We start from the raw sequence: 14,794 nt of genomic DNA on the forward strand, positions 1-14,794 counted from the left end.
CACTCCAGGTGAGGCATGCCACACACACATCAAAGCAAACCCAGCAGAAGTAAGAAATGCCTCACCATATCTGAGGAGAGCTTGTCATAGGGCGGTACTCTGTTAGCAATCATCTCATCCAGCATTCGGGCCTGAAATTCACAAGACACACAGTATTCACTGGGTGAATTTAAATCACTTCATTCCTATACTTTTCCCTAAATGAAATGACTCCATTGCTCTCATAATACAAAACCAACTTGTCTCCAGCGAGTGTCAGCTGGAATGTCTTCAGGCTATCTGATTTTGTAGTTATTGTAGATAAATAAATGTATATAAATAAATAAAAAATAGGCAAAAGTAACATCAGCATTTTGGTGCGAGCAAGCCTATACAAATGTATTTTTCTACGTGTATAAAATTTACTGTTAGATTTACACATTTCGACCTATTCACGATCATGCAATGTAGACAGTAAAGACGTAATGTCTAGACGAAAGAGAACTTGGCACCCACCTTATCTTCTGGCCTAGCACTATCTTTAATGTCGTTCATGCCAGCTGCATGGTACACCTGAACAAGAAGAAAAATAAAATAAACTACATGTCGTCAAGCCATTATTCCTGTCAGCATCTGCACACCAAGGACCATGCAACCATACTTGTACAACAAGTGCAACCATACTTGTATACCAAGTGCAACCCTACACTGCCTGTTTGCAGTTAATACCTGAGCCTTCACACTTTTTTTTTTCATGGTGCTACAACTGCACAAAATCTGTGCGATGTCTTAGCCTAAATTGAAAACTTAACAATGAAAAGGCCTATTTGAAGAGACTGAGGATTTGTCCTGTAATCACATAACACTGCTGTTAATAATCTCATTTTAGTATTAAGCACTACCTGATTAGGACATTCAACTGTTCTCACCTTTTCCTCTTGGGCCACAGCCCTCTTAAAGGCATCCAAGGCATTCAGGAACCTCTCCTGGAGGGGAAACACAAAATCACATGATCTTGGTCATCCTAGTCTTTCGCACAAATTTTTTCTTGGGCTTGTTAAAAAAATAAGTGTAAATGAAATTTTGGCACAGATGTTGAATTACCGAAGTTACACTTGCTGAGCTAGGCATTTTACATTAAAGATTTTCAGGAAACTTGCACCAAAAACTACTAAAAAATGTATGAATTAATTAAACCAAGTGGGAATTCTGCAGAATTACAATACAGTCTTGAACAGTGTAGAAGGATAGCCTGGCTGGTGATCTTACCATATCTGGTGTTAGATGATCATATGGAGGGGACACCATTAGCTTTCATCAGTTCAACCATCTTGTCCTGAGAACAGAGAAGTCCATGTGTCTGGCTACAGATTTATAACAAGCTCTTCACAGCCACATGCTGTTCACATGCACACACTTTTCATGACCACACACTGTTCACAAGCACACACTTTTCACGGCCACAAACTGTTCACAAGCACACACTTTTCACGGCCACACACTGTACACAGGCACACACTTTTCACGACCACACACTGTTCACAAGCACACACTTTTCACGGCCACACACTGTACACACTTTTCACAGCTACCCACTGTTCACAGGCACACGCTGCTCACAGGCACACACTTTTCACGGCCACAAACTGTTCACAAGCACACACTTTTCACCGCCACACACTGTACACAGGCACACACTTTTCACGGCCACAAACTGTTCACAAGCACACACTTTTCATGGCCACACACTGTAAACAGGCACAAACTTTTCACAGCCATCCACTGTTCACAAGGCACACGCTGCTCACAGGCACACACTTTTCATGGCCACACACCCTTCACAACACCTTGGACAAACTCATGATACACTGGGTATCACAGTCACTCTTGAAGATAATATTACATCAGAAATTTTGTATTAGGTGTTTAAGCCTGTACAACTAAGCACTCAGGCCTACAAGAGATCTATCCATGCTGGCTTCCTCTCAAACCGCAACCTGCAGATGGTCGTGGGTTTCTCAGGTGTCATATTAGTGAAATATTGTTGAGTACGACATAAAACACCAATCAGATAAATACTTAAATAAATAAATACAAGTCATGTCTTCCGTTACATAACTTCTCTCTCCTTGCTGAGAATAATAAAGTTCACAGGACACAACACAAACAAGCAAGGTACCAGTCTGATGTAGTCTCATACCTGGTCATCTGGCGTAGCACCATCTTTGAGTTTATGCATTTCTCCTGTATGTTGGTTCTGCAAAAAAAAAAAAAAAAAAAGATTAAAGGTAAATCAAAACAATACCTCTTATCAATAATTACACAGGTACACGTCCACATATAAAATGCAGTTTACACATATATATTTACTACATACACTTTGGGTTTAAATTTTCGTTTATATCAATCCTTGCAATTTTAATATGAAGAAATCTTAACACTACACACTGACAATTATCAAAATATCACATACATATCAAAGTAACACACATGAGTGCATTAAGTCTAAATGGTAAACTTTTGCTTACATACCTTGGCTTTTGGATTGGTTGCATTCTTAAAACCATCCAACTCCTTGAGGAATTTTTCCTGTGAATCGAATCATCAGATCAAACATTTTTATTTAGTTTCACTACACAGCCTCGATAGGTTAGTTTTCCACAGTTTATGTGATAAAATGGCCACAGGACAAGGCCTTGCATAATAATCAGTGTCTGAATATAGCCCACCAATTGTAGACGAAATTAGATTAAGCTATGAATCACATTTGTCCATCTGGATAAGATTACAGAGTTATTCCGTGACAGAGTACACTGGAATTATGCTTAATATAAAACAAAAAAATAGCTATAATACTGATGTAGGTATCATTTTTTTGTTACAACATGTAGACTTTTCAGTCTACAAACCATATTTTGTTTAAGCTCTAAAGTCTGTTTACAACTTTAAAGCAACATAAAATTATTATGTATCTTATGTGGGAAGTTGAGAAGTTAAAAAAAATTTAAAAAATGAATAAACATCAAACTGAAATCCACTTTTTATTTTGTCCAACGTTATATATGATATTCCTGTTTTCAAAACTTTCTGATCATGTACATATGTCAACACGAAAAAAATCATTCACCCCCCCCCCCCCACCAACATTAAATGATTTTCAGTTTTACATGTATTTTCATTTCTAAAGCCTCAATCGCCATTAAAAAAAACAACAACAGTGATTCTGTCTGTAAATCTGGAATGATTTAAAGCGTGTATCATGATTCATGAAATACTGTCTGTTGTACGTCAGCATCACACTTCCTGTTTTGCTGAGAAACAAGCAAAGGCTTGGTGTTTACATGGAACCAGGGGCCGATTCCACAATGCCAATTCTGACTTCAGTCAAAACATAAAACCTTGTCATAATATTCAGTTTTCACTAATGGAAGATGAACTTTTGACACATTTGTCTTAAGATAACAATGATGAGGTGGTCAAATGTTTAATTCAAAGGGGTCAAAAAATCATATTGAAAATTAAGACTTAAATGAGAAGTAGCTTTGTAGAATCTGTCTCAGGATACAGCATGCCTCAGATTAGATTATTTTTTATCACAACTGATTGACTGATCAATCTTTCACATTCAGTTGTACCCAAGCATATTTCACAACTGTCACTTTTACGGCTGGAGAAAAGCAGAGCGCCCAGAACAGACCACCAAAACTATGTTGACGTGTAGCTCAGTTTGAATCCACATTGTGGTAGGCAAAGTCATATTTTGATACTCATCTTGATAAGAAAGCTATAATACTCAGGTACTTGCCATTTGAGGGGACAGATTATCATATGGAGGGACTCCTGCTGCGATCATGTGGTCCAACATTTGAGCCTGATGAAAAATGAACATTAAACTTAATCAAAATTAATTACGATTACACATTATCCTGGCTTAATTCATGTAGATTAGATCTAGACAACAAACTACATCAGCTTATCAGCCTTATATATTATTATTTGCTTATTTAAATTAAAAAAAAAATGTTTTGGAACATGTTCGTAACTGAAAGCAATATGGAACCAAATAACTAAACTGACATAACTTACTTTGTCTTCAGGTGTAGCTTTATTTTTGATGTCGTGTAAGGCTGCAACATGTCTCGCCTAGAGAAAAAAAAAGACAGAAAATTGGTATTATATATACATGCGCGCAATATATGACCTTTGACCATCATAAGTCAAAATGACAAACACATGATAATATATGCCATACGTAATACCCCTTCACACAGGCAATCTTAAGCAGGTTTAACTTGCGAAAGTGGCTTTGAGCCAGTTTGACGTCGCACATGTGAACGCAAACTGGGGGCACTGAATCCGGTTTATTGGCCCCAACTGGCGATGTGACCTTAAATTAGTTTCAGGGCTTGAGCAGGTTTATCTGTGCTGTGTGAGCGGTGACTGGATTAAATGCTACGGGCACGTGGAAGTCAGGATAACATCGTAATTACTAAACTGGCTCGAATGTGACTTTGTGAAAGGGGATATCCCTGACCTGGCTCAAAATTGCCTTTTCTATATGGTTGTGTGAATGCCCGCATTTTGACAACTGGCTTTGATTTAAACCAGTTCAGATTGATCCGTTTTAGATTTTGGCTCTGTGAACGGGGTATAAAAATTGATCCAAAATGAAGTGATAAGGTTAAATGTACAACAAATTCATACTGGAAACGTACTGATATTTGTTTAACAGGTGTTCCGCTGTACTGAGTACTGAAAGCTATTCCACTTGTCAGTTGTCGGACAAAATAGGGCAAGGTAACTGAGCAGAACCAAGATGCAGTGTATTATTTAGGAATTGACAAAGCAAGGCCTAGTCAATGTTCACATGAGACTTACCTTATCCTCAGCTGTAGGTGCCTTTTTAAAATCTTCTAATTCATCTAAGAATCTTTCCTGTCAACACAAATCATATCTGCGTGAAGCGTTGAATAGATATAAAAAGAGAAAAACATAGAAGGTTTTTAGTTTTAAGTAACAGTGAGTTTTGATATCAACGTATTATTTGTCCAAAGTGTCTTCATTGCTAACTTGCTAGCAGACAAATTTACACCTTAAACATTGGAAGTAAGTCTGAAAATACAACGTACTGTAAATCTTCAAGCTTTTCAACCACTACATCACTTTTTTCAGTTGAACTTATGCATACATTTATAACGAAAATGGCGCTAAAAATGACTTGTCACTCAAAATGCAAACTTCAGAAAATTGGGTAAATTATTTCTCTACACTCCATAGTTCTCTCAGAATGTTTCAAAATATTGGTTGCAAAGGTGGTTGAAAACTTTAAAGGGTAAACTACTCCCTGACAATTAACAGTCCTTACATGTATATGAAGGAGAACCGAAATCACAAGATAGTTTAACTGAACAGCCACTGAGGGGACATTGCTTCCATTACAGGAGTGTGATTTTATGTTACAATATTTCTTACCATATCAGGAGAAAGTTTGTCATAAGGAGGAACACGATTAGCCTTCATCAACTCTGTCATCTTCTCCTGTTGGCAGAAATAAAAATCCATTACTAATATATCAAAATGATACTGAATTCACTTAACTATTCAGTACAGAAATTCTATAATTAACAGAACATGACAAGACTTTCCGCAAAAATACTGCTGTTAATTTTACAAACCATAAAACGCAAAGAGAGTTAAATGACTCTGAGCCATGTCAAGAAACTCAATTTTTGATTAAAATATTCTATGGGCCATACTTCTGCATTCAAGAGATAATACTTTGGAAGCCTATGAGAGTATAGTGTACATAAGTGGGTCATATCCACATATCCAGATTTCCCCTATGGCTTGTAAGATATGACCTACTTGTGCCCACACCTCAGAGGAAAATCTCCATCTGATGTTTCATGGCACCGCCCCCCCACTCCTGACGTAGGCATTAACTTTACCTCATTCTACCTGAGAACAGTTATGAAGACATGGACTCACCTGGTCATCTGGCTTGGCATGGTCACGAATCTTATGCATGTTCTTTGTATGGCCATCCTGGGGGAGAAAGAACAAAAACAGAACAAATTATAAATTGTGAAAACGAAGTGATAAATCAGGATGAAATCAAACAATCAAACAGTTCTATCAAACAAGGGTTATAGTGGTTTCCAGATAGAGAATTCCAGGTACACAAGATGTACAAATTTTGTGCTTCTCTCCATTCCCTAGAACTATATACCTAAAATTGCTGCTTTTACATCAGTTTAGAAAACTGAGAATGTATTCAAAAAAGACATGATAAATCTTAGCCAAGTGATGTTCTGAATTTTTCCAGACACTGAAATGAGGAGCTGCCACACTAAAGTGTACCCTGGACCAAAACAGAATGTTTTTTTTCTTATTTTACTGCTTAATTTAGTAAAATAGTCTCACCTTAGCTTTTGCATTTGGTGCCTTCTTGTAGGCATCTAATTCATGGACAAATTTCTCCTGAAAAGACAAAGATAAAAATATAGCAAATTCACCTGAAGCAAATCATATAATGTCCACTGCAGCTCTTGATGAAAACTAGCAAAATAACGACATACGGTACTACATTACCAGAGCAATATTGTTATAAGCTAAACTCTGCAGCCCCTACCTGAGGCTTAAGTCCACTTTATATGCTCATCACAGCTGATGCTCTCTGCACACCAGCTGAGAGGAAAACCAATCCTCCAGATGAAGGTTTAATCATTTATTTATTACTTTTGAGGTCTTACACTACAAAGAACACTTTGGTTCTTCCTATTTACATATGCACATTAATTCTATCAGCTTTCTGGGGGGATGAAGGAAGGTGAGGGTGGGGGTGTGGGGTAGTTTGGGGTGGAGGGGTTTAGTGTTGAGCAAAACATATAATACCATCATCCTTTACCATATACCTGACTAACTGCTTTGATTGCTGTTTTACGCCGTAATCAAGAATGTTTCACTTATTTGGCAGTGGCCAGCATGGAATGAAAAGAGGCACTTTAATTTAAGTTGGCGGTAAATGAGCCGAAGCTGGATTTGAACCTGTGACCTCATGGTCAAGAATCTGTCAACTGTGCAACGCTTAAATCAAAGGAACAAGTAAGGGCCCTTGAAACTCTCACGTCACAAGTGAGTTAATAAATAAACAGAATAACCTGTATACATCATGTTCAACGTCAACAATTCTGCACATACATTGTGCACGTTTATGTTCACATGTAACATGAGTCAATTGGATAACATTTTTATCCACAGTACATACAGAAAACTCTTTTTCCAAACAATAACCGATAGACACATTTAAAGCCACCAGTTTGACTGTAGCCATAAAGAATACTAACATTTAACATATCCCGAAAGCACGAGTACAGCAACACACATTACCAAGTCCCTTCCTTGGTTTATAAATTCACCAGATCAAGTCAAATGGTAGGTGGGCTAAGCAAAACAAGGACACAATCAGCTACACTAACATGTCACAACACAGAGATAAATTGATGGAAAACAGTCTTACCATGTCTGGTGACAATTTATCGTAGGGTGGAACACCATTGGCAATCATCAAATCTAACATCTTTGCCTGTGATAATGTGCAAGTTGATAAAAACATGAGCCAACCGTGCAGTGCACTGAACAAAAAATCAGATCAAAATTCCACAATATCCCTGAAACATTCAAGCTTATGATACCTAGCTGAATTGAGAGAAAAACATGAAGCAATTCTCTGGGAAAATTAAGTAAAGAAACAAAATAAAAACTGAATAAAATGAAACAGAAATATGAATAAATTCCACAACCAGCAACAGAGAGATACCTGTATCAAATGTATCCCATTAAAATGGGAACACCAAATGTGACAAAATGCACCAGTGAGAATAGAAGTGTCTACTGACTATTGTAGGGTCGAGGTTTTCTGACACATTTAGGAAATCTACTATAAAAACAAGATAGCCGATTAATAGACTGAAGTCTTACAAATATGTCTCCATTGTTGTCATCTTGCATGGTGTTTGACAAAATGCATATTCATAAGTCTTGGATTCAAAGCTCCATTTCAAACTCATAATGATAAATACTGAAGACAAACCACTGGCATGGTAATTACAGGCATATTTAATTTGATAATGCGATGAACGCTTCAATATCCTTGTAAATTTGATAAATACAAAAAGTGTGTCAGAAACCATCTTCCCCACAAACATTTAAATACCTGTGTGCGATCTGACTAATATATACTTATTTACGTGTGAGGTCAGCAAAAGCTCCTCTAAGTGTTCAAATCTTTGTACCTAGAATACTAAACTATCTAAGCGCCTATTTACATGCAATGTCAAAACTTTCTACATAAAAGATGTACAAATCACAGAGGCAAAAAAGAGCCTTAAACTTATTACTGTGTTTGATAAACCCAGCCCTTCCAATTCAAAATATGACAGATGCTCTAACTTATTTTATATTTATGACCAATCCAATTATTTTAGAAGTCTGTACAAAAATTTAAGCATACATCTGATGTAACTATTATAATCAGAAAACAAAATTCTCAAGCATATCCCAGAAACATTCTGTAACCCTTAAAAATATTAAAGAAAAAAAACAGAAACAGAAAAGGAGAAAAATCTTTTGCTGAATACATGAAATGAAAGCAACCATTTAAGTTTGCAACGGTAGTTACACTCCATACCCGATCCTCAGCTGCTGCCCTGTTCTTGATGTTACCCATACCAGCTGCATGGTAATTCTGGGGGGAAGCAAACAGCACAGAAATTACATTGGTACATACTGCTTCATCAACTCACTCAGATGAACTGCACAAATATTTATCTCGTGTATGAATTGGACCAGCCAGAAAAAATTATAACTAGATAATATTTAATTTGACTGGTGCTGAACATCAAACTAAGGAAGTTTTTTTCATTAAAGTGATGGTGGTCAGGTTTATGGGCGAAGAAAAAAGTATAAAAGAAAATCTCTTTGCAAATTAAAAGCTTTATAGGCTTCAATACCTACTTGGGATAGGTTTTTAAAGAGAATAACAATTTTGCTTCAGCCCGCTGGACAAGAATTTTCAATTATAGTGGAAATCAACATTTACAAAGGTAAATGTTCCTATGTATAAGGTACCCTTCAGGGGCATACCTTTCCTTCCTGGGTGGGGGCTCTCTTGTAGCCTTCCAATTCATCCAGGAACTGCTCCTGTAAAACACAGCACACAATGTCAGCTTGACTAGCCTATGGATACCATACATGTGCATGTACATGTATTTTGCTTCACCATTTTAGAAGTTCAAGCCCCTGAGGCCCAGAAAAGACGTACAAATATTACACATACATCCTTTAATTTCAATACATGCTACTAAAAGTATGGGGTCTAAAAACAGGCAAAAAGTTCAAAATCTTCATGATAAAGAAAATAAAAAAATAAAAAAAATTTATCAAATCACACTTTAGGTCATGTAGTGGACTTACATGAACAGTAACAAATCCCTTTAAATTGTTTAACATGAATTATAACCCTTAAATCTATCTTGAGTGAGATCCTAAGCAGCGGTGTACTAAAGCACCTTGCTCTTGGTTTAATTGGTTTATATATTTATCTGAATGGTGTTGAACACCGTACCCATGAATCTTTGCTGTTAGCCTTACCATATCTGGTGACATGTGATCGTAGGGAGGTACTCCATTAGCCTTCATCAGCTCAATCATCTTGTCCTGAAACAAGAAGATAATATACCCATAAAACACAAATAAATCCAGACAGCCGGGAAACTTGATCAGCACAAAGCATGATTTATTTACTTATTTGTTTGGTGTTTTAATCCATCAGTAGCTTATATGTACATGTATAAGATATCTTTCTTTTGTTTTATCATTTTGTTTTTTAAACAGGTGTTTTTTGACATTTTGGAACTTATCATAACATCAAATAAAAATAAAAGCTCTGATCTAAACTAAAGGTCAATATCCGATTTGTACAAATTAATGGCTCTCAAAATCTTGAATAAATAAGACTCAAGGCAGTCAATCTCTTGTTACACTCTAACTTTCAACATGTCCAATTCTTGTCTGTCCCTGTCCAACTTTAAATTTATTTAATTGTTTGTGTACTCTATCCCATTCACAGCTCTCAATACATCCAATTGGTGCTTGTCTTAACCTGATTTTCCCTACATTTCAACTTTCTCTTCAATTCCACATCTGAAGTTTTTATGCATCAAATACTTGTTGATCTGTCCTATGTGAACTTTCTATACATCCAATTTTGTCTGCCCTAATCCAACTTTTGGTACATCCAGTGAATGTCTCCCCCAAACCAACTTTCGGTACATCCAATGAATGTCTCCCCTAACCCGACTTTTGGTACATCCAATGAATGTCTCCCTTAAACCAACTTTTGGTACATCCAATGAATGTCTCCCCTAACCCGACTTTCGGTACATCCAATGAATGCCTCCCCTAAACTAACTTTCGGTACATCCAATGAATGTCTCCCCTAAACCAACTTTCGGTACATCCAATGAATGTCTCCCCTAACCCAACTTTTGGTACATCCAATGAATGTCTCCCCTAAACCAACTTTCGGTACATCCAATGAATGTCTCCCCTAACCCAACTTTTGGTACACTCAATTTATGCCCTGGTCCATACCTGATCTTCATGGTCTGCCCCATCTTTAATCTTGTGCATGGCTTTAGTGTGCTGATCCTGTGAATAAAATGAAACCAGACTGTAATTAGTAGACAAAAAAATGGCAACTGTAAATCAATACAAGAGTGCACATATCTTCATAATGGAATAACAATACTATCTACACCTTGCTTGTTATTTCTTGTCACCTGGATCGTGATTGGCTGAAATCTGTATAGTCCTACTTCATTTTTCTCAAATTAGCCAATGAATTCACACGCCATTTGCATGCAGATTTGCTAAAAACTGATTCCATCTAGTTTTCACTTAAGAGTCATTTAAACTGTCAGGTGCAAAACATGCAAACCAACTAAACTGTAAAATTTACAGCACAAATAAACATGTTTGACAGATCTAGAATACTATTCAGCAAATCGATTTCATCAAGAATGAAAATTACATGTATAGTTACTATATTTACTCACCTTAGCCTTGGCATTGGGAGCTTTTCTGAAGCCTTCCAACTCTTTCAAAAATTTTTCCTTAAGTAAGAAAGTTTAGGAAATATAAACAACATGTGGAAAAAAATCAGCAGCCAACCAACATTTTGTAAAATCGACAAAACTTCCAAATCTATTTTAATTCTCTGCTGGAATCCAATGTAAACTGCCTTCAACAATGCGAATCTTGTCTGTTATCAACACTGACACTCAGTTTGTAGTACAAACTCTACACTCTCATGCAGGAGGGATATCCATTGGAGTTCAAGCTTGTTTCAAATGCCCCCTGCACTGTGGCTTACTGATAATTAAAGGGAGACAACTTGCTTAAGTCAAATTTGCAAAGTTCAGCAGGATGACTCAAGGAATTAAAATACTACTTTTTCTGCCATGAACATGAAAGTTTATTTTTAGTTTATAAAGTTCAAGGCATGTAATCATAAATATACAGTATCTACTGATAATGTCTGATGTTGCAAAAGCTAAATTGAGAAAATCAGTTAATGATGAAGGAGACCTACCATATCCTTTGAGAGGTTGTTGTAGGGTGGAACACCATTAGCTATCATCAGATCCAGCATCTCCGCCTGTACAAAAACAAGACACCGGCTTTGTTTACAACAGGTACTCAAATTAACAAGTAAAAGACAAAACCTGCAGTTGATCAATTTAACACCATATTCTTTTCTTAAACTTCCAGATGTCACGAAACAATTTTCTTGCAAACTGTTCTAAAAATCTGTGAAGTTTGGTAATTGGGCATCCCAAAAGTTGATATTTTTTATCATAAATTCTGTAGTCTGCTGTTAAATGTTGGAAAATTAGAGTGTAAGCTGTACCTTGTCTTCTTGTGGAGCATGATCCTTGATCTTGTGCATGGCACCTGTGTGTGAGTCCTGGGAACAGAAAACATAGCAACGATTATAACTATGTCCGTAAAGTTAGTTTTGCGCATAAAATAAGTATGATGTTCACAATTCTAAACAAACTTTTTGTCTTTCGTCCCAATTTACCTTATTGAATGTCGGAACAATGTTTGTGCGCAAGTAGATTAAATTAAAAAGTTCATATGAATTGTTTATATTCTACCTTTTCATGTTGAGATGGGGCTCTCTTGAAACCTTCCAGTTCTTCCAAGAATCTCTCCTGAAATGAAGCAAATGACATTTGTCTTTGCAATCATTTTCAAATAAATTCAACATTTCAACCTCGAGTCATCTTGTGAAAGCAGTCTCTTGAGTAAGAAACGCAGTTTACAATCTATGTTAACAATTATACCATACTGATAAAAAGACGAATTTTTTCACAATTTCCCCAAGCTTAAATCATACATTTTCTCTGCTGATTTATCATTTCGGCAAATTAATCAATAGTAATACATTACTGGGCAACTCAGATTGAAGTTATTTTTATTGATAACAAGGATACCCATGACTGGAATCATTTGATTTACTGATATTTAAAATACTGTTTATTTGAGTGGTGTTTTACGCCGCACACTGGAATATTTCACTTATACGACAACAGCCAGCATTATGGTGGAAGGAACCTGTGCTCGAAACCCACGACCATGACGCCTGAGGTTGTGGAATCATTTGACAGCTGACGCCTGGACGTAGTTTCAGCAATAACTATTGATCTTTTTGTCACACTGCTTTAAAAACTATTACGGGGCTTGTACTGTTGTCTTGGCAACCATTTCACTAATAGTAACCCTCAGCAAGGCCACCCTTCCTCCATAATCCAAGCTGCTGCAATGACAATCCCCACCCCATTCTCACCATTTCTGGCGAGCGTTCTCCTGGACGGCGCCTGTGATCTTCAGGCAGTCTGCGGCCATCTGGTTTCTGTGTGGGATCAATTCCCACGAGGGGTGTGGCTACCTTCCTCTGGTCCTGTCTGTGCTCACCCGGGAAGCGTTCATCTCCCTTGTATCGAGCTGTTCAAAAAAAAAAAGAAAGAAAAAAAAAAAGTGATATTTATTGAAGGCACATGACGCACAATTCAAGTATATTTTGTTTTTACAGCAGTCAGGACAAAAAATTGTAGGAAATGAGTGCCTTGGACAATTATCAGCACATGCCCAAGCTTCTGAAACATTCTAAACTCCATGTACACGTAACTATGGATATAAACCAAAGCTACATGTTGTTCTACAGGCATTTCTCAGACAATGTTTCACTTTAATGATGCCCAACACTTTAAATGTTGGCTTAAACCAGAACATGCCAATTCACAGAATTTATATCCCATTCTAAATATGCAAAACTTTGGCACAGAGAAGGTTTTTTTTTTTGTCTTCTTTATTGTAGAGAGCGGTGATTTGGCCTCATTCAAGGACAAAATACTGACTGTCTTCCATGCTTCGTGATCGGTCTGGCATCGAGTATCTCTTGCTTCTCTCAAAGTTTGGTGGAGCTCGGTCTATCAAAGCCGCCGTTTGCCTTGTCTGGTACTGTGTGCGCCCAGTGTAGCGGAATCGGGAGCCGAATCGCGGGAACATTGTTGCATTCTTTGTGGGCTCTGGTTCCTTCAATCTGCAGGACACAAAAGGATGCTACTATTAAACACGTATCAGTCAGTAGTACCATATTCCTCTACACACCCACATGACTAACTGTTGCTTAAGAGTTAATCTATCCACCCACAACAGCTATAAAAAGGTTGCAATTGTTGAGTGGTTGAAACAAAATACAAAATTACAGAATGAAAGAACTGTATAAAAGGCATAAAACAAGGCATTTCAAGACTGGTCACATTAAAAGCATGAAGTTTAAACAATGACTTAGGTATGTGAATGATTATATGTAATTACATAGTTAAATATGCATGGCTGATTCTTTAGAAAATATGATCTAAGAAATTAGGCTTATAGGACCTTTGATAACTGAACATGCCCTTTAATGTTGTAGTGTTCCAAAACAACACATGTTCTTACATGTATCTAGCTTTCCATTTTGTTTTGTCTTTTACATGGCGGGCTGACACTAAACATTCCACCTTTCCATTTTGTATGATCTTCATGTTCTCATGAGTTTCCTACTTTTCAAAGCTTTCTGATCCTTTCTGAGAATTGCTGGGGTAGTCCGCATTTTCCTTTAACTGGACAAACTTTTCATTTTCAACTTTCAGTCTTAAAGTATTGTTCAAAAATACTTTTGTTCTGCCCGTGAAACAACAATTCAGATTAGTGTGGTCTAAGTGTAACTCAATAGCAATGAAAGTTTATGATGGTTGGCTGCTCTGTGCAGTGACACAAGATACATGTACTTGGTTAGGGCAGTAATACACATACACTGCTGTTAATTTTAAGTATATTGCCAATAATTCAGCGAAGCTCAGAAGATTCGCAGCAGTCACTCAGTGCCAATGTTGTTACCTTTAATGAGACAGGTTCACTCTCACAAAGCTTTGATTCTCACCTGAAAAAGGTGTGATGTTCCACACACGTCTTCCACAGTCGTTTTGCCAATTTGTGGTTACCTAATTTAAAACCTACAGTACTCTCAAACTGTTCAAACTGAAAAAGGGAAAGAGAGATTATTCATTATTTGTTAGGTTTTCACATTTTTCTGCTTAGCAACAGAATCATAACTTATATGACCCTAGACTTGATCCATTTTTGACTAAACTGATTTTTAGTTCCATATCAAGGCTGAAGCTAATTCTGTCCTTTTTCTTTT

The 14,794-nt window shown here is 36.9% G+C and overlaps 1 protein-coding gene across 4 annotated transcripts in view; it reads right to left on the reverse strand.

The window, feature by feature from the left end:
- Positions 1 to 494: 494 nt before the first annotated feature.
- The window catches only part of LOC135469669 (band 4.1-like protein 3), an 80,795-nt gene continuing 66,495 nt past the window's right edge, over positions 495 to 14,794 (reverse strand). For 3 of the 4 annotated variants that reach the window (XM_064748219.1, XM_064748221.1, XM_064748222.1), the window contains 23 exons: positions 14,534 to 14,631; positions 13,464 to 13,648; positions 12,893 to 13,050; positions 12,201 to 12,257; positions 11,951 to 12,007; positions 11,633 to 11,698; positions 11,097 to 11,153; positions 10,633 to 10,689; positions 9,631 to 9,696; positions 9,124 to 9,180; positions 8,669 to 8,725; positions 7,499 to 7,564; positions 6,403 to 6,459; positions 5,968 to 6,024; positions 5,452 to 5,517; positions 4,858 to 4,914; positions 4,066 to 4,122; positions 3,785 to 3,850; positions 2,512 to 2,568; positions 2,180 to 2,236; positions 1,249 to 1,315; positions 909 to 965; positions 495 to 552 (listed from right to left, as the gene is read on the reverse strand). In XM_064748219.1, the coding sequence (XP_064604289.1) occupies positions 1,268 to 1,315; positions 2,180 to 2,236; positions 2,512 to 2,568; positions 3,785 to 3,850; positions 4,066 to 4,122; positions 4,858 to 4,914; positions 5,452 to 5,517; positions 5,968 to 6,024; positions 6,403 to 6,459; positions 7,499 to 7,564; positions 8,669 to 8,725; positions 9,124 to 9,180; positions 9,631 to 9,696; positions 10,633 to 10,689; positions 11,097 to 11,153; positions 11,633 to 11,698; positions 11,951 to 12,007; positions 12,201 to 12,257; positions 12,893 to 13,050; positions 13,464 to 13,648; positions 14,534 to 14,631 (1,503 nt within the window). In that variant the 3' untranslated portion in view covers positions 495 to 552; positions 909 to 965; positions 1,249 to 1,267. The remainder of the gene's footprint in view (positions 553 to 908; positions 966 to 1,248; positions 1,316 to 2,179; positions 2,237 to 2,511; positions 2,569 to 3,784; positions 3,851 to 4,065; positions 4,123 to 4,857; positions 4,915 to 5,451; positions 5,518 to 5,967; positions 6,025 to 6,402; positions 6,460 to 7,498; positions 7,565 to 8,668; positions 8,726 to 9,123; positions 9,181 to 9,630; positions 9,697 to 10,632; positions 10,690 to 11,096; positions 11,154 to 11,632; positions 11,699 to 11,950; positions 12,008 to 12,200; positions 12,258 to 12,892; positions 13,051 to 13,463; positions 13,649 to 14,533; positions 14,632 to 14,794) is intronic. The other variant, XM_064748220.1, reaches the window with a different exon arrangement.

This window comes from Liolophura sinensis, chromosome 7 (assembly GCF_032854445.1).
Source record: "Liolophura sinensis isolate JHLJ2023 chromosome 7, CUHK_Ljap_v2, whole genome shotgun sequence".
NCBI classification, from domain to species: Eukaryota; Metazoa; Mollusca; class Polyplacophora; order Chitonida; family Chitonidae; genus Liolophura; species Liolophura sinensis.